Source organism: Polypterus senegalus, chromosome 15 (assembly GCF_016835505.1).
Source record: "Polypterus senegalus isolate Bchr_013 chromosome 15, ASM1683550v1, whole genome shotgun sequence".
Taxonomy (NCBI): domain Eukaryota; kingdom Metazoa; phylum Chordata; class Cladistia; order Polypteriformes; family Polypteridae; genus Polypterus; species Polypterus senegalus.
The window spans coordinates 8,362,843-8,387,383 of NC_053168.1; the positions used below are offsets into that span (position 1 = coordinate 8,362,843).

Here is a 24,541-nt window from a genome sequence, read left to right on the forward strand (position 1 = left end):
ATACCCCGGGGTGTCTGCACCCACGGGCACTACTCTTTGTTCCAGGACATCTTGTAGTTTATAATTAAGGACAGACTAGGGTGAGTGAGGATGCAACAGCAGAGTCTTATGCAAAAAGTGCAAAGATGCAAAGTTATTATTGTGCAAAAAGAAAGAGCATAAGCATGTTGTCCCAGCATTTTAAGATCAACCATATACTGTAAAAAAATAAATGCTTACAATTAAAATCCCATAAGCAGTTAAAATGAACAGTCCATTTCCAGCTAAGAACACTTCAGCCGTCCAACAAGGGATACACAACAAAGACAATCTGAACTTTTAGTTCAGCGCATCAACAGGGTCTCACCAGTCTGCTGATCTAATCTAAATCGCCAGGGTAGTGTAGACAAATCGTGAAAATGGAGACTAATGTAGTAGTAAGGATGCAGTGGACTCATCACTATCTACATCCAGGCAGAGTGCACAAGTGATGAAGAAGACTAACAAGATGCAAGGCTCTACCACGATATGTAAAATACTAGGCAAGTACTATAATGCCCCAGGATGCTTCTGCTGCCACGCTCCTGGCTTCCTCATCCTGTAAAACACAGGAACGACCCTAAGCAACTTGTTTATGGCATCTCTGCTCAAAGCCCACACACTGAACAGCTTCATAGGCTGGCACACAGCTCACCCCCGACCCAACACTGCTCTCCTTCCAGGTCGTGACCTGACAGAAAACCGATTCCACCTCCACTGCTAATATTAAGCAAATCATAAGTCTGACATTGTGGTCAGCAGCACAGGAGCGCCACAGGGGACTGGACTTTCTCCGGTCCCTGTTCAGCCAACATACATCGGACTTCCAATACAACTCGGAGTCCTGCCACATGCAAAAGTTCGCTGATGACACTGCTATGGTGGGCTGCATCAGGAGTGGGCAGGAGGAGGAGTATAGGAACCTAATCAATGACTTTGTTAAATGGTGCAACTCAAACCACCTAAAACTGAACACCAGCAAAACCAAGGAGCTGGTGGTGGATTTTAGGAGGACCAGGCCCTTCATGGACCCTGTGATCATCAGAGGTGACTGTGCAGAGGGTGCAGACCTATAAATACCTGGGAGTGCAGCTGGATGATAAATTGGACTGGACTGCCAATACTGATGCTCTGTGCAGAAGGCTGGTGTCCTTCAACATCTGCAATAAGATGCTGCAGATGTTCTATCAGACGGTTGTGGCGTGCGCCCTCTTCTACATGGTGGTGTGCTGGGGAGGCAGCATAAAGAAGAGGGACGCCTCACGCCTGGACAAACTGGTGAGGAAGGCAGGTCTATTGTAGGCATGGAGCTGGACAGTTTGACATCTGTGGCAGAGCGACGGGCATTAAGCAAACTCCTGTCAATCATGGAGAATCCACTGCATCCACTGAACAGGATCATCTCCAGACAGAGGAGCAGCTTCAGCGACAGACTGCGGTCACCATCCTGCTCCACTGACAGACTGAGGAGACCCCACACTATGCGACTCTTCAATTCCACCCAAGGGGGGGTAAACGTTAACATTATACAAAGTTATTGTCTGTAATACCTGCATTGTTATCACTCTTTAATTTAATAGTGTTCTTTATTCGTATACTGCTGCTGGATTATGTGAATTTCCCCTTGGGATTAATAAAGTATCTATCTATCAATTAGCCAGCAGGTCCAGATGCCTCATAATGGTTTCCAAGCTCCAGGACTTCTTTTTCATTCCTTACTCTTACACACTCATTCCTCTCCACTCCCATTGTGCTCTCCAAACTCTCATGCTCTGGTGCAATCCTGATGCTTCACACTCTGGTCATAATTCTCAGTGCTCACCTGGCACTTTATGGTCAGTTTAAGCGTTCTTCATACCCGCTCCCTGGTGAGTCGTGCTATGCACCACACATTGAAGCAATAATCCCCCCTGTGAAGTCACTATCGCTTCGGGGGTCTCCATTGAACAATGCACCTCACTTCACACCGCATCACTCTTCTTTGGATGTTACATACAGTATTTTGCAGAAAGGTTAGAGTTGACGTTGTGTGGTGTGAAGGCAGCACATCATACAAACAAAGTTGCTGTGGTAGGAAAACGCCTACAAATGCTAGCCAGAGAAAGATCCACACAATGAGTAAGATGAAGCGGATTTACTGGGTGTGGAGGGTCTTGATCTCGGACGTGACACTGAGCGCTGCCTTATGTGTGAAACAGTCGTAGTGCACATGGCACATTTTCTCACCCTACCATGTGCAGCGGTGAGTGTTAAGAATGGGAGAGTACAGAGGTACGTCCTGATATGTTCCTTGCCAAGATTTTCTAGCTTTAACATAAATCAATTGTATGTCACACATTTACACGTGATGAAGATTATGGCTTCAAAATGTAGTTTCTCTAACCTTAGTCTCTATTTTTATTTTCCAGTATTGGAATAACCTTTACCTTTATTAACCTTATTGTCTATTTTTGCTTCCCAGTGCGGGAATAACCTTTATCTATATCTTTTACTTAACAACTGTTTATACGTATTTTACAACTGGAGCACAAGCAAGTTCACTGACCTCCTCAGGGTACACAATAAGGAAAAGGTGGGAACTAAATCTGGGCTTCAAGGCTGGGCCTTAGCTACAACACCACACTGCCCGACTCAGACTAATACTTGAGAACATTTAACGAAAAACTAATAAATTAATAAAGCTGAAGCTGTTTGCGATTAAAATCAATACAAATACTACAATACATGTAGTAGTTATTTCACTTACTGTACATGCAGTATTCAGAATAAGCTAGTTTAAAATTAACCTATTACCTGCTTATATATTGGCCCTTGTAAGAGCCATGAAAGTATGCCAGCTGGATGGAGGAAAATGACATCTTGCCCTTCTGGAGGTACAGTGTATATAAATGACAGGTGGCATTGGGCCTCCTGAGGTATGCCAGTTTGGACACCCTCAGGGGTGCATGGGAGTTGGAAAATGGAAGTGTAACCCTGTCAGGGTCCCTGGGTGCCGTTAGAGGGCACTGCCTGGAGGCGAGGACCTCCCTGGTTTCCACATCACCCAGAAGTGTTTCCAAGAGGGCACACTATAACACTGGAAGCACTCCCAGGTGCAGCTTAAAAAGGAGCCCCACGGCCTCACCTGGATGAGTCAGAGTTGAGAGGCTGTGGGCGACATTAATCAGGAGGTGCAGATGGAGAAGACAAAGATTCACATGTTTGTCTTTGTGATTTGGTTGGTTGTGTACAGTTGGTGAGCTATTTGTGCAAATAAAGTCCTTTATTTGAACACGGGACTGTGTTGGATGATACTGTGTCTGAGTTTTGAGCTTCAGTGGTGCCCCCTTGTGGTCACACCCTCTATAATATTTTCATGAGTCTTACCTTAACCCAGTGTTTCTCAATTATTTTCTGTCATGCCCCCCCTAGGAAGAAGAAGAAACCATCTCCATGTCCATCAACTATGGCTATATATAAAGGCTAACTAAGAACGTAAATCAGTATGATGGCCAGTTATTATGTCTCCAAGTTAGCTTAGCTCTGTCCAAGAAAATAACCGCAGAAAATAAAATGCAGTTACAGTGATCCCTCGCTATATCGTACTTCGACTTTCGCGGCTTCACTCCATCGCGGATTTTAAATGTAAGCATATGTAAATATATATCACGGATTTTTCGCTGGTTCGCGGATTTCTGCGGACAATGTGTCTTTTTACTTCCTGTACATGCTTCCTCAGTTGGTTTGCCCAGTTGATTTCATACAAGGGACGCTATTGGCAGATGGCTGAGAAGCTACCCAATCAGAGCACATATTACGTATTAAATAAAACTCCTCAATGATGTACGATATGCTTCCCGCATGGTGCTTCGCATACTTGAAAGCCCGAACAGCACGTATTGATTTTTGATTGTTTGCTTTTCTCTGTCTCTCTCACTCTCTCTGACATTCTCTGCTCCTGACGGAGGGGCTGTTCGTACACTGGCCTCTACAAAATGCTGAAAGACTACCTTCACATTGCTCCCTTCCTTGCAGCTGCTTTGTCCGGCGGTGCTTCACATACTTAAAAGCCCAAACAGCCCGTATTGATTTTTGATTGTTTGCTTTTCTCTCTCACTCTCTCTGACATTCTCTGCTCCTGACGCGCACTCCTTTGAAGAGGAAGATATGTTTGCATTCTTTTAATTGTGAGACAGAACAGTCATCTCTGTCTTGTCATGGAGCACAGTTTAAACTTTTGACTAAAGGGTGTTATTTCATGTCTAGAGGGCTCTAATAATGTTAAAAATGTGTTTAGAAGGTCGTAAACAGGTTTTCTATGCTCTAACTGCAAAAATATTCGATTTATAAATAAAGAATCCTACTTTGCGGAAATGCATTTATCGTGGCAGAGTCTGGAACGGATTAACCGTGATAAACGAGGGTTTACTGTAATTGGTGAAAGCTTTCATGTTATGATATTAGTGACACACACCCATACCTCACAGTGATGTGTAGTTACTTGTGCTTGTGTTTCAGACAATGTTGTTTTTTTTTTTTAAACCCAGAACATAATTACACACTTAACTGAAATAAATGGATTTAATTTTGACAAATAATTTTATTGTATGCAATTTAACCAACAGAAATGTCGTTTTTTTCCTAAAAAAGGAAATCGATTAGCTGCTAATGTGAAGAGAGATGTTTTATTTTCTCTTTTGTACATTTACTCTTGATCTTAAATAAAGCAAAAGTATTTCATATCTGATTATTCGATTAATCCACGGAATAATTGATAGAATACTCGATTACTTAAATAATCGATTCCTGCAGCCCTACTAAGGGTCTTTGCTGGTATCTGGAGGGTTGCCGGCTCAAATCCCATTCCTCCGTTGGGCCTTTGATTAAGGCCTGTAACCTGAAAACTGCTTTTAGTGCTCTGTTGTAATGGCTGACCCTACACTCTGACCTCCAAAGGTCATGCAAAAAAATCCTTCAGGGATTATTAAAGTACATCAAAAATAAAAAAAATAAAAATCATTACGGTTGTGTTCATCAAATAGAAGGATGGCATTATTTTATTGTACAACCCCTGACATTTTGCACTGCAAAAACGCCAGACTTTAAATTAGCTTCTGCTCCTTCAACTGAAACCTACAGAACACCAACTCTTCTTAAATACGCTGTTTACTTTATTGCAATTGGTCCAAATTATATAACCTCAAAATCTGAGCCATACCAAATATTTCTAGGTTTCACTTGAAAATGTTACTGCTCTGAAAGAAGCCTTAGGCCATTTCTGAAAGCGCTTAACCCTTATAAATAACACAGCCAGCAATTTCCAAGAAATTCTGTAGTTCTTTCTAGTTTGCTCGAGTACACTTTGTTCCAATGTGAATTTCCCTCTCACCCATTAAAAAAGCTGATTAGCAAAATAACTCCACGAGCTTCCCCAACTTGTACCCCCCATTGCCAGCCAGTGCCAGAAAAATAAACACACTAATCAAGTTAGAGAATAAAAAGAACATTATTGCATAAAAAATGACAACTAGGGGATACTGGCACATAATGACAAGGCATACTGAAACAAAATTCTTTCAGCAGTTCCTTCTAATATGCCATACTGTTCTGCCACCCTGCTTTAAAGAAATGCACACTGAACAACAAATATGACCCGAACTGAAAATTGTAGTAAAACCTGAATAAACTTCTATTATTTATGTTTTTTAGGTAAACAACCAAAGACACAGAAACTGAAATAGGACCATCAACTTGTTATCACAGGCAGCAAACGTCTGTATCTACATGAACAAATTGATAATTGTTACTTCGGGTTATTATGTAAGCAAATTCAAAAGTGCTGCTCATTGATAAGTGAAGAAGATGATAAAAGTTCAAATCCAGATGTGAAACGTTCATATATGGTATACTGTGGCTGAACAGTCGAAAGCAATGATTGGGTTACTGCAGCCAGAGCTGGTAAAAATGTTCAGAGTCCGACTCAATGTAAAGCTACCATATAATAAAATGCTGTTATGTGTGTCCAGTCCATCAAGGCAATCTGATTGGTCAGTTTGGCTTTGGTGATGTGACTGAAAGAGGAATGCTGAAAAAGGCTAGCCTCCCTCAACAAGTGCTGCTGAGCTACTAGCCCTGCACCACAGAGAGTATTTTCAGCCTATTGTATTTGTGTGTGGACATCTCACTGATCGGAAAGGACTACAGTGAGATGTGTCAAGAGTGCAGACGATTGCCGGGGTGCAGATTCCAGCCCTGGAGAACATTTATAGTACACGCTGCCTCAGGAAAACCACCAGCATCTGCATGGATCCCACTCATCTGAACATCTCCCATCTGGCAAATGCTACTGAGCCTTTCATGTACGGACCTCGAGTCTCAGAGACGGCTTTATCCCAAGAGTAGAACAATTAGAATTACCTCACTGTAAACTTGCACTACAATCACAACATTGCATAATATGAGCCATTTTATGAACAATCTACACTATTTGCACTATATGCATATGTACATTATATTTGTGTTTTCATATTGGTGACGCACGAAAAACCAAACCATCTCCAACTCCAACATCGATGTACGTTTCTTATCCCGTACACGAAACGAAAGAGATGCAGTACAAAAATTTGTACTTACTAGTTAGAGGAGGTGGGTTGGCACTTTGCTCAGGATTGGTACCTGCCTTGTACCCTGTGTTGGCTGGGATTGGCTCCAGCAGACCCCCGTGACCCTGTATTCGGATTCAGCGGGTTGGAAAGTGGATGGATGGATAGTTAGAGGAGGTGCTGGAAATGATTTCCTTATGCATCAATAAACTGTTCTGCACTTCGCACCATATTGTCATAGACGGGGCGCAGCTCAGCTGCTTCAATTTACCCAATTTCACTCCAAATACTGTCCTTCAGTTCCTCTAATGTCTTTGGATTATTGACATACACTTTTCCCTTCAGATTGCCCCACAGGTAAAAGTCGCAAGTGGATAGGTCCGGTGATCTTGGTGGCCACAAACCTTTGCTGACAGTTTGTTCCTCTGTGAAGACGTTGTGAATTTGAGAAAGTGACTCGCGAGAATTGTGACATGTTGCTCCATCCATGTTGTGACGGCACCCGCCTGTATAACAGCTCGAGCCAGCCGATCGGAGACGGTTCGGTTTTTCGTACGCCACCCTTTATATTTTTATTATTTTAGCATATTACTTTTATCATTTTAAAGGAAGATGCTGCACACTGAATCTCATTGTACTGTGAACAACTGAAATTCAATTCTGGAGCAAGTGTTCGATGCTAAAGGAGGAGTAAAGGCATAGGAGGCACGCTGACAGTCTCCTTTAAAGACAGGAAGTTTTAAAGCAGACAGGAGGTAAGCAAGGCGCCCCGAGATGACAAAATCTGAAAGGAAGCAAACCTTACAGGAACTCGCTTGACAGACAGAATGCTGGACAAGAGAGGATCAGACACACAAGGACACTGTAGAAAGGCATTGAAGGTACAGTAACATAGGGCAGGAGCTCTCAAACATTTTGCGTTTATTTTAAAAAAACAGGTAACGTGTCTAGTAGCAATGTGTTAAAATTTCCAATTTCACATGTACTGATTCAATGAAACTACTTTTTCTTCTATAGTTTTTATAAAAAAATTTTTTTTTTTAAATTCTTAAGTTTACTTTTATGTTTAATGTTTCTTAAGTACTTGTAAACCACAACAGCCTTTAAACCCGAACTTTAACTTGTTAGAGTGGTAAAAAGTAGCCTGATGATTCAGTGGCAGTGATGAAGTGCCTTCTATCTTGCATGTTGTGTACTTTCAATCACCATAGTAAATATATGAGCCTAATGACAAGTCGGAGATGGAGTCGAATGTTTAGGGTGCCGACTTCACAGCCCTGCAACCAACTAGCACTATGCATGATTCCTTAAGCTATATAAAGAATAAAAGACGACAAACTGGATCTAACCACAAAAGAAAAAGAAGGGGAAGGCCCCAATGCACAACTGCATAAGAGGATAAGACACCTTATAGGTCCTTAGTTGGCTTCTTCCTAAAATGCAAACCAAGTCCCAGTGTCATCTGCAACAGAGGAAAGACAACTCCCAGGATGGTAGCTTAAGAAGCAGAGGTTCAAAGATTTGAAACTGGCAAATAAAAAGAAAAGGTTAAAAAGGGCAAAAGGACACAGACATTGGAGAACCGATGACTGGAAACAAGCATTGTGGTCAGCATCCCAGAGTCTTCTTTTCTCTGTTGAAGAAGAAACTGGTGTTTGGGGTGTATTTAATGAAAGAAGCCAACTGAGGACCTGTAAGGAGTTTGTTTCTCAAACTACAGACTGTGATGCCCTTCTCCTCTTATGCAATTGAGCATCTGTGGCTTCCCGTTTTTTTGTATCCTTTATTGTGCAAAACAGACTTGTCACATTTCCTGAGAAAGAGGTTTGTTTTGTTTTGGCAGTTTTTGAACACAGGAGTGAATTTTATGAATGCCAGTACCTTGCAATAAAAGTGAACCGAATATCAGGTTTCAAGGGTGCTAATGCAAATACAAAAGGTTTCATTAATAACCAATTCTAGAGAAGACAGTCATTATGCAGCTTAATGACCACCTCAATAAACCTACTATTCTTTATAAGTTTCAGTCGGGTTTCAGAAACTGCACTCGTTAAAATAGTAAATGACTTGCGGGCAAATGCAGACAGAGGCCGTTTATCTGTTCTCGTCCTCTTGGATCCGAGTGCCGCATTTGATACCATTGATCACAATACTCTTAGAAATCACCTAAGTCAGTGGGTGGGCCTCTCTGGCAGGGTCTTAAATTGGTTTGAATCGAACCTGGTAGGTAGAAAATTCTTTGTTAGTTGTGGTAATTATACTTCAAAGACACGTGATATCCTATATGGTGTTCCACAAGGCACTATCCTGGGTCCGCTGATCTTTTCGATCTACATGCTTCTATTAGGTCAGATTATCTCAGGGCACAACATGAGCTACCACAGCTATGCTGATGACACACAACTGTATTTATTAATAGCACCTGACGACCCTGATTCTCTTGATTCACTAACACAATGTCTGACTTGTGTTTCTGAATGGATGAGTAGTAATTTTCTCAAACTAAATAAAGAGAAAACTGAAATTTCAGTGATTGGCAATAATGAGGTTATTAGAAATAAACTTGATGCATTAGGATTAAAAGTCAAGAAGGACGTAAAGAATTTAGGGGTTAACTATTGACTGTGTGACCTGAATTTTAAATCACATATTAATCTGATCACTAGGACAGCATTTTTTCAGTTAAGTAATCTAACAAAAGTTAGACCTCTTATATCATTGCAAGATGCCGTGAAATTAATTCACGCTTTTGTTTTCAGTCAACTAGATTACTGTAACGCACTCCTCTCAGGACTACCTAAAAAAGACAAATTGATTGCAACGAGTGCAGAATGCAGCTGCTAGAATCTTAACTAGGAAAACAAAAATCTGAGCACATCTCTCCAGTTTTGATGTCACTACACTGGTTACCTGTGTCATTCAGAATTGACTTTAAAATACTGCTTATGGTTTATAAAGTCTTCATTAATCTCACTCCATCCTATATTTTAGAATGTCTGACACCTTACACTAGGGCTGTTCGATATAACGATATACATCGGATGACAATATGAAAACGTCTATCGCTGCACATTACGCTATCGTTTGTTTCGTGGTGTCGCAAAATAAACTGTTTACAGCAATATTTTTTTCATTGTTTTGATGGCCACCACGTGGAGGCAGACACACTAGCATGGCTGATGAAGACGAGGCAACACCAGGTAGCTCCACACAGAAGGACCTTGTTCCTAAACGAGGGGCTACCTCTGTAGTATGGAGATGGTTTGGATTTGAAGAGTCTGACACGGACCAGAAAACGGTACTGTGCAAATTATGCTGCAAACCGATCGCTACCACAGACTCCAACACGACAAACCTCTTCTACCACCTCCACAAAAGCACGTGAGCGAGCATGCAGAGAGTTTACAACTGAGAGGCAGGCCACGTAGGATATTACAGTTGTAAAGGTACTATTTAAACGAGCATGTTAAAAGCTTGGAAGATTAATTGCTACCAAAACAATTTGCTTAAGGCATAATTTTCCCTTCAGCGTTTGCTGTCAGCGTTAATCTTGTTAAAATTACGCACGCCACAACTGCATTAACGGCAAATCTCCGTTAACGAGTTACCGCGGATCGCCCCGTGCTTGGGGCTGGACGGCATCAACACGTTAGCGCCGACCAGTCCCACGCACGGTGCGATCAGCTGTAACTCATTAACGGAGATTTGCCACACTACGATGTGCAAATTAACATTTTACTAGAATGTAGCCTAAAAAATATTATATTTAATATTATATATTTAATATATTTTTGTCGTAAGCCTTATTGCTGCTACAGTTTGAAGTACAATGTTTACATTTGGTTTTGACAGTTAATGTTAGACTTGTATTTATTTTGTTTAAAGGGTTTATTGGCCTTACTGTATATAGTTTAGTTGTTAGTGCTTTGATCCTTTTATATTTAATATATGTTGTGAGAGTTATTGCTGCTACAGTTCACATTTTGTTTATGTCAGGCATTTTATATAGCAGTATTTTATATTGGGCCTTTAGTAATTTGTTTTTGAAAAGTGTTTTATATTTGATACATTAACATTTTATGTTTACATTCTAAGTCAAACATTTGCTCAAATGTTCTAAATAAAAGAACAGAAATAATTACAAGTTGAGTACTTCTCATTTTTGATTTTTTTAATTTAAATGAAAAAAAGGAGTGGTGATTATATAAACTATTCACTGAATACAAAGAAAATGTACTATATCGTGATATCGGGATATGAAATGAAATATCGGGATATAAGATTTTGGTCATATCGCACAGCCCTACCTTACACTCCAAATCGTAACCTTAGATCTCAAATGAGTGTCTACTTAGAATTCCAAGAGCTAAACTTAAAAGAAGCGGCGAGGTGGCCTTCTGTTGTTATGGACCTAAAACCTGGAAATAGCCTGCCAATAGGAATTCGCCAGGCTGATACGCTGGAGCACTTTAAAACACTTCTGAAAACACATTACTTTAACATGGCTTTCTCATAGCTTCATCTTAGTTAATTCCTGATGCTCTGTATATTCAATTAATTATCATTATTATTCATGGTGGCTCTGCAATCCACATTAACCCCTCCACTACTCTCTTCTTCTGTCCTTTTTCCGGTTTTCTGTGGTGGCGACCTGCGCCACCACCACCTAATCAAAGCACCGTGATGTTCCTACATTGATGGATTAAAGGCCAGAAGTCCACGTGACCGTCATCAAGTCCTTCCATGAGAACCCTGAATACAATGTGGACTGCTTGTGGCCATTTATGAGAGGTAGAATGCCTAGAGGGGGCTGGGTGGTCTCGTGGCCTTGGACCCCCTGCAGATTTTATTTTTTCTCCAGCTCTCTGGAGTTTTTTTTTTGTTTTTTTCTGTCCTCCCTGGCCATCGGGACCTTACTTTTATTCTATGTTAATTAGTGTTCTCTGATTTTAATTCTTACTTTGTCTTTTTTCTCTTTCTTCATCATGTAAAGCACTTTGAGTTACATTATTTGTATGAAAATGTGCTATAGAAATAAATGTTGTTGTAATTAGCATTTAAAATGACTAACTAAGGATAAGCTAAGGGAGTCGACCATTAGGACACTGAAGGAATGGCAGCTGAAAATGGTATTCCTATGTGAATAATAAATTAGAAAACAGTCATTTCAGGCAGTAATAGCCATTAGTAACAATGGGAAGGTCTTGGCTGTATTTTTAAAACAATTTAATGGTATCTTGATAACAAAAGGTCTCAATTTCTATTAAAAACATGAACATGTTGGTTTACTATTGTTTGTCAAAGATAACAGACCTTATTTTAATGTTCAGTATTATTTATTTCCATATGACCAATTGTTATTTAACTTTACATTTATTAACTTGGGCTAACATCTTACAGTATGTGAACTTTAACTAAAATGGTCCAGGTCGAATTTACATTGAGCTCATAAACACTTTCTGCTCTGTTTCTACAACTTTAAATAACCGAGCACAAAAAAACATTTTTTTTAAAAAATGGTGTCGTGAGAATGGTAAAGATTACCCATCCCCTTATCCTGTTAAATTTTTAAAATCCTGCTATTCATAAAACATACAGTGGTGTGAAAAACTATTTGCCCCCTTCCTGATTTCTTCTTCTTTTGCATGTTTGTCACACAAAATGTTTCTGATCATCAAACACATTTAACCATTAGTCAAATATAACACAAGTAAACACAAAATGCAGTTTTTAAACGATGGTTTTTATTATTTAGGGAGAAAAAAATCCAAACCTACATGGCCCTGTGTGAAAAAGTAATTGCCCCCTGAACCTAAAAACTGGTTGGGCCACCCTTAGCAGCAATAACTGCAATCAAGCGTTTGCGATAACTTGCAATGAGTCTTTTACGTCGCTCTGGAGGAATTTTGGCCCACTCATCTTTGCAGAATTGTTGTAATTCAGCTTTATTTGAGGGTTTTCTAGCATGAACCGCTTTTTTAAGGTCATGCCATAGCATCTCAATTGGATTCAGGTCAGGACTTTGACTAGGCCACTCCAAAGTCTTCATTTTGTTTTTCTTCAGCCATTCAGAGGTGGATTTGCTGGTGTGTTTTGGGTCATTGTCCTGTTGCAGCACCCAAGATCGCTTCAGCTTGAGTTGACGAACAGATGGCCAGACATTCTCCTTCAGCATTTTTTGGTAGACAGTAGAATTCATGGTTCCATCTATCACAGCAAGCCTTCCAGGTCCTGAAGCAGCAAAACAACCCCAGACCATCACACTACCACCACCATATTTTACTGTTGGTATGATTTTCTTTTTCTGAAATGCTGTGTTCCTTTTACGCCAGATGTAACGGGACATTTGCCTTCCAAAAAGTTCAACTTTTGTCTCATCAGTCCACAAGGTATTTTCCCAAAAGTCTTGGCAATCATTGAGATGTTTCTTAGCAAAATTGAGACGAGCCCTAATGTTCTTTTTGCTTAACAGTGGTTTGCGTCTTGGAAATCTGCCATGCAGGCCGTTTTTGCCCAGTCTCTTTCTTATGGTGGAGTCGTGAACACTGACCTTAATTGAGGCAAGTGAGGCCTGCAGTTCTTTAGACGTTGTCCTGGGGTCTTTTGTGACCTCTCGGATGAGTCGTCTCTGCGCTCTTGGGGTAATTTTGGTCGGCCAGCCACTCCTGGGAAGGTTCACCACTGTTCCATGTTTTTGCCATTTGTGGATAATGGCTCTCACTGTGGTTCGCTGGAGTCCCAAAGCTTTAGAAATGGCTTTATAACCTTTACCAGACTGATAGATCTCAATGACTTCTGTTCTCATTTGTTCCTGAATTTCTTTGGATCTTGGCATGATGTCTAGCTTTTGAGGTGCTTTTGATCTACTTCTCTGTGTCAGGCAGCTCCTATTGAAGTGATTTCTTGATTGAAACAGGTGTGGCAGTAATCAGGAAATTGAACTCAGGTGTGATACACCACAGTTAGGTGATTTTTGAACAAGGGGGCAATTACTTTTTCACACAGGGCCATGTAGGTTTGGATTTTTTTTCTCCCTAAATAATAAAAACCATCATTTAAAAACTGCATTTTGTGTTTACTTGTGTTATATTTGACTAATGGTTAAATGTGTTTGATGATCAGAAACATTCTGTGTGACAAACATGCAAAAGAAGAAGAAATCAGGAAGGGGGCAAATAGTTTTTCACACCACTGTAAACATGTGCAACTAATGCAAACTTTATAAGTGACAATACAGTCTGGCTTAGAGGTTTACTATATCCATAAATCAGAGGACTGCAGTTTCACTCCCTTCCATTGGCACAATGTGTGACCATCCACCTTAATAAAAGGGTCTGTTTGTTTGTCTGGCTACTAAGCCTCAGTCACTACAAAAGATGGCGCATCACAAATGTTTTTAGTAATAAAATGCTTTGCATTTCTCACTCCAGCAGCTGACACAGCACAAACATTAACACTGTTTTTACAAATCCCACACCAAATGGCATTTAACAGAGACATATGCACTACAAGGTGCACTGCAAACTAACGCTGAGGTTTATGTTGATCACTTACATGACAACCCGTCTTAGATGGGTGGCACAGCTGGTCCACCTTAATAAAAGGGTAAGTGTCAATATTTCAGAAAAGGAGTGCAAAGTAACATTGCACAGAATTCACTCGAGCTCCATATCCCCAAAGCATACAATTATTCAACTTAAAATTATGTATCGAGCGCATCTCTCTCATTTAAAATTGTCCAAAATGTTTCCAGGGCAAGATCCAACCGGCGAACGCTGCAATCAAGTTTTGGGCCTGCACCAAATTAACATTTTAGACTAAAATCTTTAAATGCCTTTCAGACAGCTTGGATGTCACAATCCCTCCTGATACACTAACAGCTGTGTTTGGTGTCCTTCCAGAAGGGCAAACTAAAATTGCCTTTACTTCACTATTAACACGTAGACTTATCTCGCTCAACTGGAAGAATCCTAACTCACCTCCTCTAATTCAGTGGGTAACTGATGTTATATACTATTTGAAACTGGGAAAAAACCAAATTCGCACTTAGAGGATCTGTGTAAAACTTTTTCAAAGCCTGGCAGGATCTCATCAATAACTTTTTAGAATAAGCATTCAAATAGAGGAAGCAGGTTCTATCCCCTCTTTTACTCCATTTATTTTTATTCATTTATTATATTATCTTTTACTCCATTTATCTTTATTCAATTATTATATTATCTATTTATTTGTCTTTACTAGCATAAAGTTTTACACTGCTGGCCTAGCTCTCTTTCTCAGGGGTGGGGGTTGATTTGTTTTGAACCTTTTTCTTTTTGTAAAACTCGAGTTGTGTGTATGGAGTGTTATTTGATGTTAATAAATTCAATAAAGTTAAAAATAAAAGGATAAGTGTTTATTTGTCTATCTGGTTGCTGTCTCAGTCATTCCAACAGATGGTGCACCACAAATATTAACACTGCATTTACAAATCCCATACCACATGGTTTAAAACAGAGACATACACACTGCATAGTGCGCTGCAAACTTTAATGTTGAGGTCTACGCTGATTACTTAGATTTCAACCCGTCTTAGACAGGGAGCACAGCTAGTTTGTAAGTCATTTAACTTGCGAACAGTAACTACACAACTGCCTTACTACAACTGTAAATTGACCTAGTGATCTGGAAAAAAAAGCAACAACCAAATTGATAAAAACAAATAATTTATGCAAGAAGCATGTAAAAAAGACATGAAATGTCCAGACTAAGAAGATGCTTGACACAAATTGTTAGGATTAGTGTGTCTGTCCTTGGGAGGAGTGGGATGTATAATCACATTCACAGTTGCACCCACCATTCTCGTCAGGGACAGGTTCTAAAGCACTGAAGGACTGAAAGCAGTTTTCATGTCCAAAATGTCACAACATAAGCACAATTACACTGTAGATAACTGAAAATTTGGCAGGTATGTTAAGGTGCAGTGTCACCTAATAAGGTGAACTAAGAACTGCTCCTTGATAAGCTCATTCTCAACCAATGACTCACTGTATTATGCTCAGAGCGTCACCTAATCGGCCAATGCTGTTCACTCCGGAAAGGAACTAAAGAAAAATTAATGTCAATCAATGACAGGCTGACATTCTCAAGGATTAAAAAAAATCATTTACAAAGTATAATTATACGAAATATATCATAGCAATAATCATTATAATAATAATGAGCCCCCAGATCAGTAATTCTTAACCTTTTTTGAGTCACGGCCCCCTTTAAGAATCTGATGAAAGCTATAAAAAAAAAAAAATATTCACATAAACACAACTTTGCATACAATGAATGTAATGTACTTTCTTTATCGAGATTGGATTGTCTCATACATATATGACATACACAAAGTATTATTAAACTTTAAAGTAAATAATCTATGTAAAAACTAATGGCCACTCATTATAATCAGGAAATCCAGTCATCTTGTGCAAATTAAAACAGATCTTCTGCTAGTACTACTACATCTACTCTATCATTATCTACTTTATTTCAATGAGAATGTTGTTCAGCTGGGCTATATAGTGAATATAAATGCCAATTTTTATCTGACCTCACAGACCCCCTGAAACCCATCCATGGACCCCCTAGGGGTCCACGGACCTCAGGTTAACAACCCCTGTGCGAGATAGTATCCAGCATGACAAGGGACACTTATTACAGGCAACGTGTGGGTATACTGGTTAAGGTTTTGAACTTCAATCCCTAAGGTTGTGGGTTCAGATCCTACTGCTAACTGGTCTGTCCAAGAGCAGGTCACTTCACCTGCCAGTGCTTCAATTGGAAAAACAAAAGAAATGGAGCCAACTTTATCTCAGATATTGCCTTGGATAAAAGGGATCCCCCAAATAAGTAAATGAACATCTATGCAAAAAGTCAAGTCTCACCTAATCTAATGACATCGACCTGGTCTCTCTGGGACCGTTACTTTGTCTGATTTACATTAATGACATTGATTTTGGAATAGTTAGTAAACCTTTGAAATTTGCAGATGATACCAAAATCGCAGCAATGCCATACACTGACTGAGAAGGCAGCAAAAACAATGCAGAAAGACTTGGACAAGCTTCAGAAGTGGGCGAACACTTGGAAAATGCAATTTAATGTACAAACGTGTAAAAGGAACATCAATCGTAAAATACAAGATGGAAGACACTGTTCTAGAGAAAAAATGATTTTTAGGGGTTTATGTTGGCACAACATTTTGTCATCGAAGCATTGCAAAAGCAACTAGAATTGCAAATAAAATATGAGATTATAATATCATACAAACATCTGAAGTTAAATCAAGTGACGTTACGTTCGGACTACATAATGCACTGGTGAGACCACATCTACTGTACAAGAAAGACATAGCAGCGCTTGAAGGGTGTGCAGAGGTGTGACGATGTGGGTTCTGGCTCCACACTCCCTTTGCATTTTGGGAACCCTTGAACCCAACACCGTCGATAATGTTGCCGAGTGAGCTAGTCAGTGAAGGCAAATTGACAATTGAGCAAGGGGTGTTGCAAAAAGTGCAATAGTGCTTTTATTAAAAGCAGTCAACAAATCAAAAACAGTGTTCCAATAAATAGTGCAGATCTTCAAAATTCATTAAATAAATAATCCATAAAAAGAACACGTGGAGGTTAAAAATCAATAGAAAAAACACAATCCTTTAAAACGTGATGTTAAATCTTCTTATGGAAGCAGTCTTTAAAACAATAACAAATCCGGTGCCTATTTTCTGTATGCGTCTCACCTGCTTATCCCGTATGGGCTTAGCAGCAGGCAAGACGCTCTCTGCAGCTGCCCTCCTACATCACACGCTCGAGACTGGAGACCTCCCGATCCCTGGCTCGTATGGCACTCATCCCAGTCCCGGAGAACTTGGTTTCCCACAACGGCCAGGTCGCTCACGTTGGGGATTCCCACCACCAAGTCTCCCGACTTCCGCTGCCTTTCAATGGCCTCTCTGCGGCCAGTCGCCTTCCCTGGTCACTCCCGCTACATGATCGCTCAGCGGAGCGACATCAACACAAACACGTGGGTGTCGGCCTAACACCCAGCTTCTACGCAGCTGTCCACGAGCGCTCATTCGCTCGCCCGTCCGCTTGCTCTTCGCGGCTCTCTCTCTCTCTTTCACCGACCTGCTTCCGGTAACCTCCGTCCTCTCCTTTCCTTTTTCTCTCCGATCGTTTCTTTTTTCACCGAACGTTTCTTTTTTTTTCCCTTAAAACCGACTCGCGCTTCTTTTTAAAAATGACGAGGGCCACCGCAGCTGCAGCATTAGCCACGGGACAATCATGAATGTGGGCAGTTCCTCACCTGTGCACTAGGTGAGAAACGCCCACACCCTACGGATCGTCCCGCGGCCCACTATGGCCCAACGTCCCCTCGCTAAGCCGCGAGCACATCGATTATTTATTAAACATTGCCTTTTCTCAACGAGCTGTGGACCCATAACACCACAAGAGGACAGCAACCAAGCACATCCCAGGATACTCTGACAGACTCGGAGCAGAGGATGAATGCGTGGGGGACCCAAACCAGAACTGCAAAATCTTCAAAGGCATTGATTAAGCAGATACTGCAGACTTCTTCCAACTTAACAGCGAATCGGCTAGTCAAGGATATCACTGGAAATAATGGGGAGGAGCATTTAGGACTGAAGTCAGGAAGCACTTGTTTCTACAAAGAGTTGTGGGACTCTGGAACAAACTACCGAGAAATGGAGTTGAAGCAGAAAACCATGACATCCTTAAAGATGTACAGTTATCTAGATGAGATACTGGGACAGTTTAGCTATTAGTTAAATATACTCAGCAAAAAAAGAAACGCCCTCTGACTTTCAACTGTTTTTACTTTCAGTAAACTTAATGTGTAAATATTTGTATGAACACTAAAAAAGTCAACACCATAAGACATAAACTAAAAATGTTTCACAATGTGTCCCTGAATGAAGGGAGGCTCAAAATCAAAAGTACCAGTCAGTATGTGGTGTGGCCACCAGCTGCTTGAAGTACTGCAGTGCATCTCCTCCTCATGGACTGGACCAGATTTGTCAGTTCTTGCTGTGAGATGTTACCCCACTCTTCCACCAAGGCACCTGCAAGTTCCTGGACATTTCTGGGGAATGGCCTAGCCCTCACCCCTGATCCAACAGGTCCCAGACGTGCTCAATTCCTTTGACGATAAACACAAATCCGTCCATCACCCCTGGTGAGACAAAACTGTGACTCGTCAGTGAAAAGCACTTTTTGCCACTCCTGTCTGGTCCAGCGAAGGTGGGTTTGTGCCCATAGGCGGCGTTGTTGCTGGTGATGTCTGGTAAGGACCTGCCTTACAACAGGCCTACAAGCCCTCAGTCCAGCCTCTCTCAGCCTATTGCGGACAGTCTGAGCACTGATGGAGGGATTGTGTGTTCCTGGTGTGACTCGGGCAGTTGTTGTGGCCATCCTGTACCTGTCACGCAGGTGTGATATTCACATGTACCAATCCTGTGCAGGTGTTGTTACACGTGGTCTTCCACTGCGAGGATGATCAGCTGTCCTTCCTGTCTCCCTGTAGAGCTGTCTTAGGCGTCTCACAGTGTGGACATGGCAATTTATTGCCCTGGCCACATCAGCAGTCCTCATGCCTCCCTGCAGCATGCCTAATGCACGTTCACGCAGATGAGCAGGGACCCTGGGCATCTTTCACAGTCGGTAGACAAGTCTCTTTAGTGTCCTGCGTTTTTAGAACTGTGACCTTAAATGCCTACTTTCTGTAAGCTGTTAAGGTCTTCACGACCATTCCACAGGTGCTGTTAATTAATCGATTATGGTTAATTGAACATGCATGGAAAACATTGTTTAAATCCTTTACAATGAAGATCTGTAAAGTTATTTGGATTTTTAAAACATTATTGTTGAAATACACAGTCCTGAAAAAGGGACGTTTCTTTTTTTGCTGAGTATATATGAGCTTGATGGACTAAATTGGATCCTCAAATTTCTTACGTAATTCCTTCAGCACCTTGCATTCTGCTCTCTGGCTGACCACTCTGGGACAGCTTGGCCTGGACAAGTTGGCAGTTGTTTGAAATCTCCTCTAATTATAGACGATATTCCAAACTGTGTGGAATTTTTGATTTTGAATTGTCATCAGATCTTTTTAATTCACTTCCCAGACTCACAGGCATCTATTACCTTATGTTTTAAAGTCTTATAAAGGACTCTTTCTCTGGAGGCATGATGCTGACACACACAACTACAACTTATTTTTTTTCTATATCACACTTCTCTGACTGAAGGCACACAGAACTGTGAACTTCTTCTACTTCTTCTGGCTTCTCCAGTTAGGGGTTGCCACAGTGGATCATTTTCTTTCATATCTTTCTGTCGTCTGCATCTTCTTCTGTTATACCCAACACCTGCATGTCCTCTCTCACCACATCCATAAACCTTCTCTTAGGCCTTTCTCTTTTTTTCTTGTCTGGCAGCTCTGTCCTTAGCACCCTTCTCCCAATATACCCAGCATCTCTCCTCTGCACATGTCCAAACCAACGCAATCTCGCCTCTCTGACTTTGTCTCCCAAACGTCCAACTTGAACTGACCCTCTAATGTCCTCATTTCTAATCCTATCCATCCTTGTCACACTCAATGCAAATCTTGGTATCTAACTCTGCTACCTCCAGCTCTGTCTCCTGTGCCACCATCTCCAGCCCATATAACACAGCTGGTCTCACTACCGTCCTGTAGACCTTCCCTTTCACTCTTGCTGGTACCCATCTGTCATAAATCACTCTTGACACTCTTCTCCACCCACTCCACCCTGCCTGCACTCTCTACTTCACTTCTCTTCTACAATCCCCATTACCCTGTACTGTTGATCCCAAGTAAACTTATCCACCTTCGCCAACTCTACTCCCCTCATCCTCACCATTCCTCTGACCTCCCTCTCATTCACACACATGTATTCTGTCTTTTTCCAGCTGACCTTCATTCCTCTCCTCTTTAGAGCATATCTCCACCTCTCCAGGGTCTCCTCAACCTGCTCCCTACTCTCGCTACAGATCACAATGTCATCAGCAAACATCATAGTCCACAGGGACTCCTGTCTAATCTCATCTATCTACCTGTCCTCAGTGCCGATCCCTGATGTAATCCCACCTCCATCACTCCTACTGCAGACCTCACCACTGTCACACTTCCCTCATACATATCCTGTACAACTCTTACGTACTTCTCTGCCACTCCCGACTTCCTCATACAATACCACAGCTCCTCTCTTGTCACCCTGTCATATGCTTTCTCCAGGTCCACAAAGACACAATGCAACTCCTTCTGGCCTTCTCTAAACTTCTCCATCAACATCCTCAGAGCAAACATTGCATCTGTGGTGCTCTTTCTTGGCACTGTGAACAATTCTTAGTTAACATACAAGTATAGATTATACTAATTACTAATACGTACAGATAAAAATACAGATTTGTTACAACACACTGAGAACAAGGAAAAAACTGATTAAGCATAAATGAAATCAACATAATCTGTCCATTAATTAACTGATGAACTATGGCCAGTTCACAATAGAGGACAATAAAATTGTAAAAGAGAAAGTCAAAAACAAAGTCACCATCCTGGAGACCTTGGCAAACTGGCTGTCTACCTGCTCCTGGATTTTCTTTAGTGAAGTCTGTGCTGGCCGCCCAATCTGATGAGAGAATCTTTCCATCTGATGATTTCCTAGATAAAGGAGTATTCAGCAACAAGATGCAAACCCCACAACATGTCTGAGGTTTAACTAAGACAAGATCCTCTCCAATGATGTGCTAATCATCTGCAGCTGCTCTTGTGCATTCTAATCTGAGGAATTTGAGGTCCTGATAAATAAAGGGGTGCAATTACCTTTTCTACAAGCAAAAAAATGCATTAATGTTTACTTAAATTATACAAATGACACCAAAATGTAATGGTGACAAGATGTTTGATTTAATAAACCACCTTTAGCTATTGGCACTCTTTAAACACATATCAAATATTGGTGCCTCCTTTTCTTCTTCTGGCTGCTGTCATTTAGGGGTCACCACATCCGTATCCAATTATCTCTGTCATTTTCTGCCCTACCGACTGCCTTCCTGTCCTCCCTCATCACATCCATAAACCTCCTTCTCTGTCATTCCTCTTCATTCTTTTCCTGATGTACCCCTCATCTGCCCTTTGCATGTGCCCAAACCATCTCTTACTTGGTCACCACACTGTACTACCTGTGTTGTCCCTCTAATAACACTCATTTCTAGTCCTGCATACTCTCATTACTTCGAGCGAAAATCGTAGCATCTTCGGCTCTGCCACTTCCTGCTCTGCCTCCTGTCTTTTTGTCAGTGCCACCATACAGTTGTGGCCAGGAGTTTTGAGAATGACACAAGTGTTGGTTTTCACAAAGTTTGCTGCTTCAGTGTTTTTAGGTCTTTTTCTCAGATGTTTCTCTGGTATACTGAAGTAGAATTACAAGCATTCAATGTTTCAAAGAATTTTATTGACAATTATATGAAGTTTATGCAAAGACTCAATATTTGCAGTGTTGGCTCTTCTTTTTCCAAGACCTCTGCAATCCACCCTGACAAACATCGAAATTTGGGGTCCATGGCCAGGAAACTCCCCACTGAGAACTTGTGGCCAATCCTCAAGAGGCGGGTGGACAAACAAAAACCCACAAATTCTGACAAACTCCAGGCACTGATTATGCAAGAATGGGCTGCCATCAGTCAGGATTTGGCCCACAAGTTGATTGACAGACAGCATGCCAAGGCGAATTGTAGAGGTCTTGTAAAAGAAGAGCCAACACTGCAAATATTGAGTCTTTGCATAAACTTAATAATAATAATTCATTGCATTTATATAGCACTTTTCTCACTACTCAAAGCGCTCAGCAATTGCAGGTTAAGGGTCTTGCTCAAGGGCCCAACAGAGCAGAGTCCCTATTGGCATTTACGGGATTTGAACCGAAAACCTTCCGATTGCCAGTGCAGATCCCTAGCCTCAGAGCCACCACTCCACCTAACTTAATATAATTGTCAATAATTACGAAATGCTTGTAATTCTTCTTCAGTATACCATAGAAACATCTGACAAAAAGATCTAAAAACACTGAAGCAGCACACTTTGTGAAAACCACTACTTGTGTCATTCTCAAACTTTTGGCCACGATTGTACAACATAGCTGGTCTCGCTACCATTTTGTAGACCTCTTTAACTCTTGCAGTTGCTCGTCTATCACAAATCACTCCTGCCACTCTCCTCCATGCAGTCCACCCAGCCTGCACCCTCTTCTTCACCTCTTGGTTGCTTTGGACTGTTGAACCCAAGTATTTGAATTTGTCTACCTTCACCACCTCTGCTCCTAGCATCTCATTCACGCACATGTACTCCATCTTACTCCTACTGGCTCTCACTCCCCATCTCTTCAGTGTGTACCCCAACCTCTCCAGGTTCGTCTCAACCTGCTGTCTACTCCCACTACAGACCACAGTGTCATCCAAGGAGTCTCCCGTCTGATCTCATCTGTCAACCAGTCCATCACTACCGTAAACAGGAAAGGGCTGAGAGCCGATCCTTGATGTAATCCCACTCTCACCTTGAATCAGGCTGCCTTTCCTACTGCACACCTCACCGCAGTCGCACTGTCCTCATACGTATCCTGCACCACCCTCACATACTTTTCTGCTCCTACCATCTTCCTCATATGGCACCACAACTCCTCTCGTGGCACCCCGTCATACACTTTCCGTAAGTCCACAAACACCCAATGTAAATCCTTCTGGCCACCTAGATCCTTCTCCAACAGCACTTTTAAAGCAAGCATCACATCCATAGTACTCATTTCTGGTATGAAACCATATTGCTGCTCACAGATCGCTTCCTACCTCTCCTCTCAGCCTGGCATCCATCACTCTTTCACATATGGTCATGGTGTGGCTGAACAACATATGTGTGTCCATATACTTCAAAAAAGAAAACATGACAAGGGGTGCAGTTACTTTTTCACGTGACTGTGTGTTCCATTGGCCTAGAGTGAGTGTACATGTACACACAGACACAAATTACACAATATGAACCTAATATTTACATCCAGGCAGGTATAAAATACCAAGCACTCGAAAGTCTGCAATTGGCGTGTATACACCGCTAACCCTCAGAGACCTAACCGGCACTGACATTAATAAACCGGTAACTGTCCCATCTGGTAAACATCAACGTAAAATGACAGATGGAACCCATCATGAGCCTCCTTCACTTTTACAGAGCGCCTTTCTGCCAGCTGACACATTCATCTCATTTGATTTCCAAGCAAAGAAATCCTTCAAAAAAAAGAAACAGGCCAAAAAACAAAAGAAAACTCGGCAAGGGCTATTTAAACAAAAGGACCGGGTTCTAGTAATGTCACTGCTTCGGACAAAGCTGTGCCTCTACCAGTCTGTATTGTACGCTGTGCCTTATCGCGCCACGGTCAAAGCCGCTCTCTGCTGCGGCGTGCAAGCTTTGCGAAATCCGTCTTTAGTGAAATCAAAACAAACCCTCTGTGTATGGAAGCCTCTCTGCTCTATTCGCTAGTCCTACTCTCCGTTTCCAACTCCTTTTGTCACTCTTATCGGTCTTAGTTTGGCAGCTTACAACAGTCCTCCCTGCCCCTCCAGATGCTCTGTTTAGAAGACCGTAAGTTTGTTTTGGACGGCGCCGACTCACCCGCTGTCTCCTGACTCCGTCTCCTCCGCCATCTTTTTTTCACCGAATGAACTTGACGTGACGTCAGACTCACAGCCCCACTCTTTGAGGAGGGGCGGGGCTATCATCGTCAGAGGTGCGGCTGAGCGTATGACGTCTAATAGTTTCCGCCCACATCTCCTCCTACTGAACTGTACGGATGGCCGCTTAGCTCAGAATTGTCTGTGGAC

General features: G+C 41.5%; 1 protein-coding gene across 1 annotated transcript in view; it reads right to left on the reverse strand.

Annotated features, from left to right (window-relative positions):
* abhd5a (abhydrolase domain containing 5a) overlaps positions 1–24,429 on the reverse strand; it is a 79,262-nt gene extending 54,833 nt beyond the window's left edge. The window contains exon 1 of the mRNA XM_039736931.1: positions 24,333–24,429. Coding sequence (XP_039592865.1) covers positions 24,333–24,364 — 32 coding nt within the window. The 5' untranslated portion in view covers positions 24,365–24,429. The remainder of the gene's footprint in view (positions 1–24,332) is intronic.
* Positions 24,430–24,541: the final 112 nt, after the last annotated feature.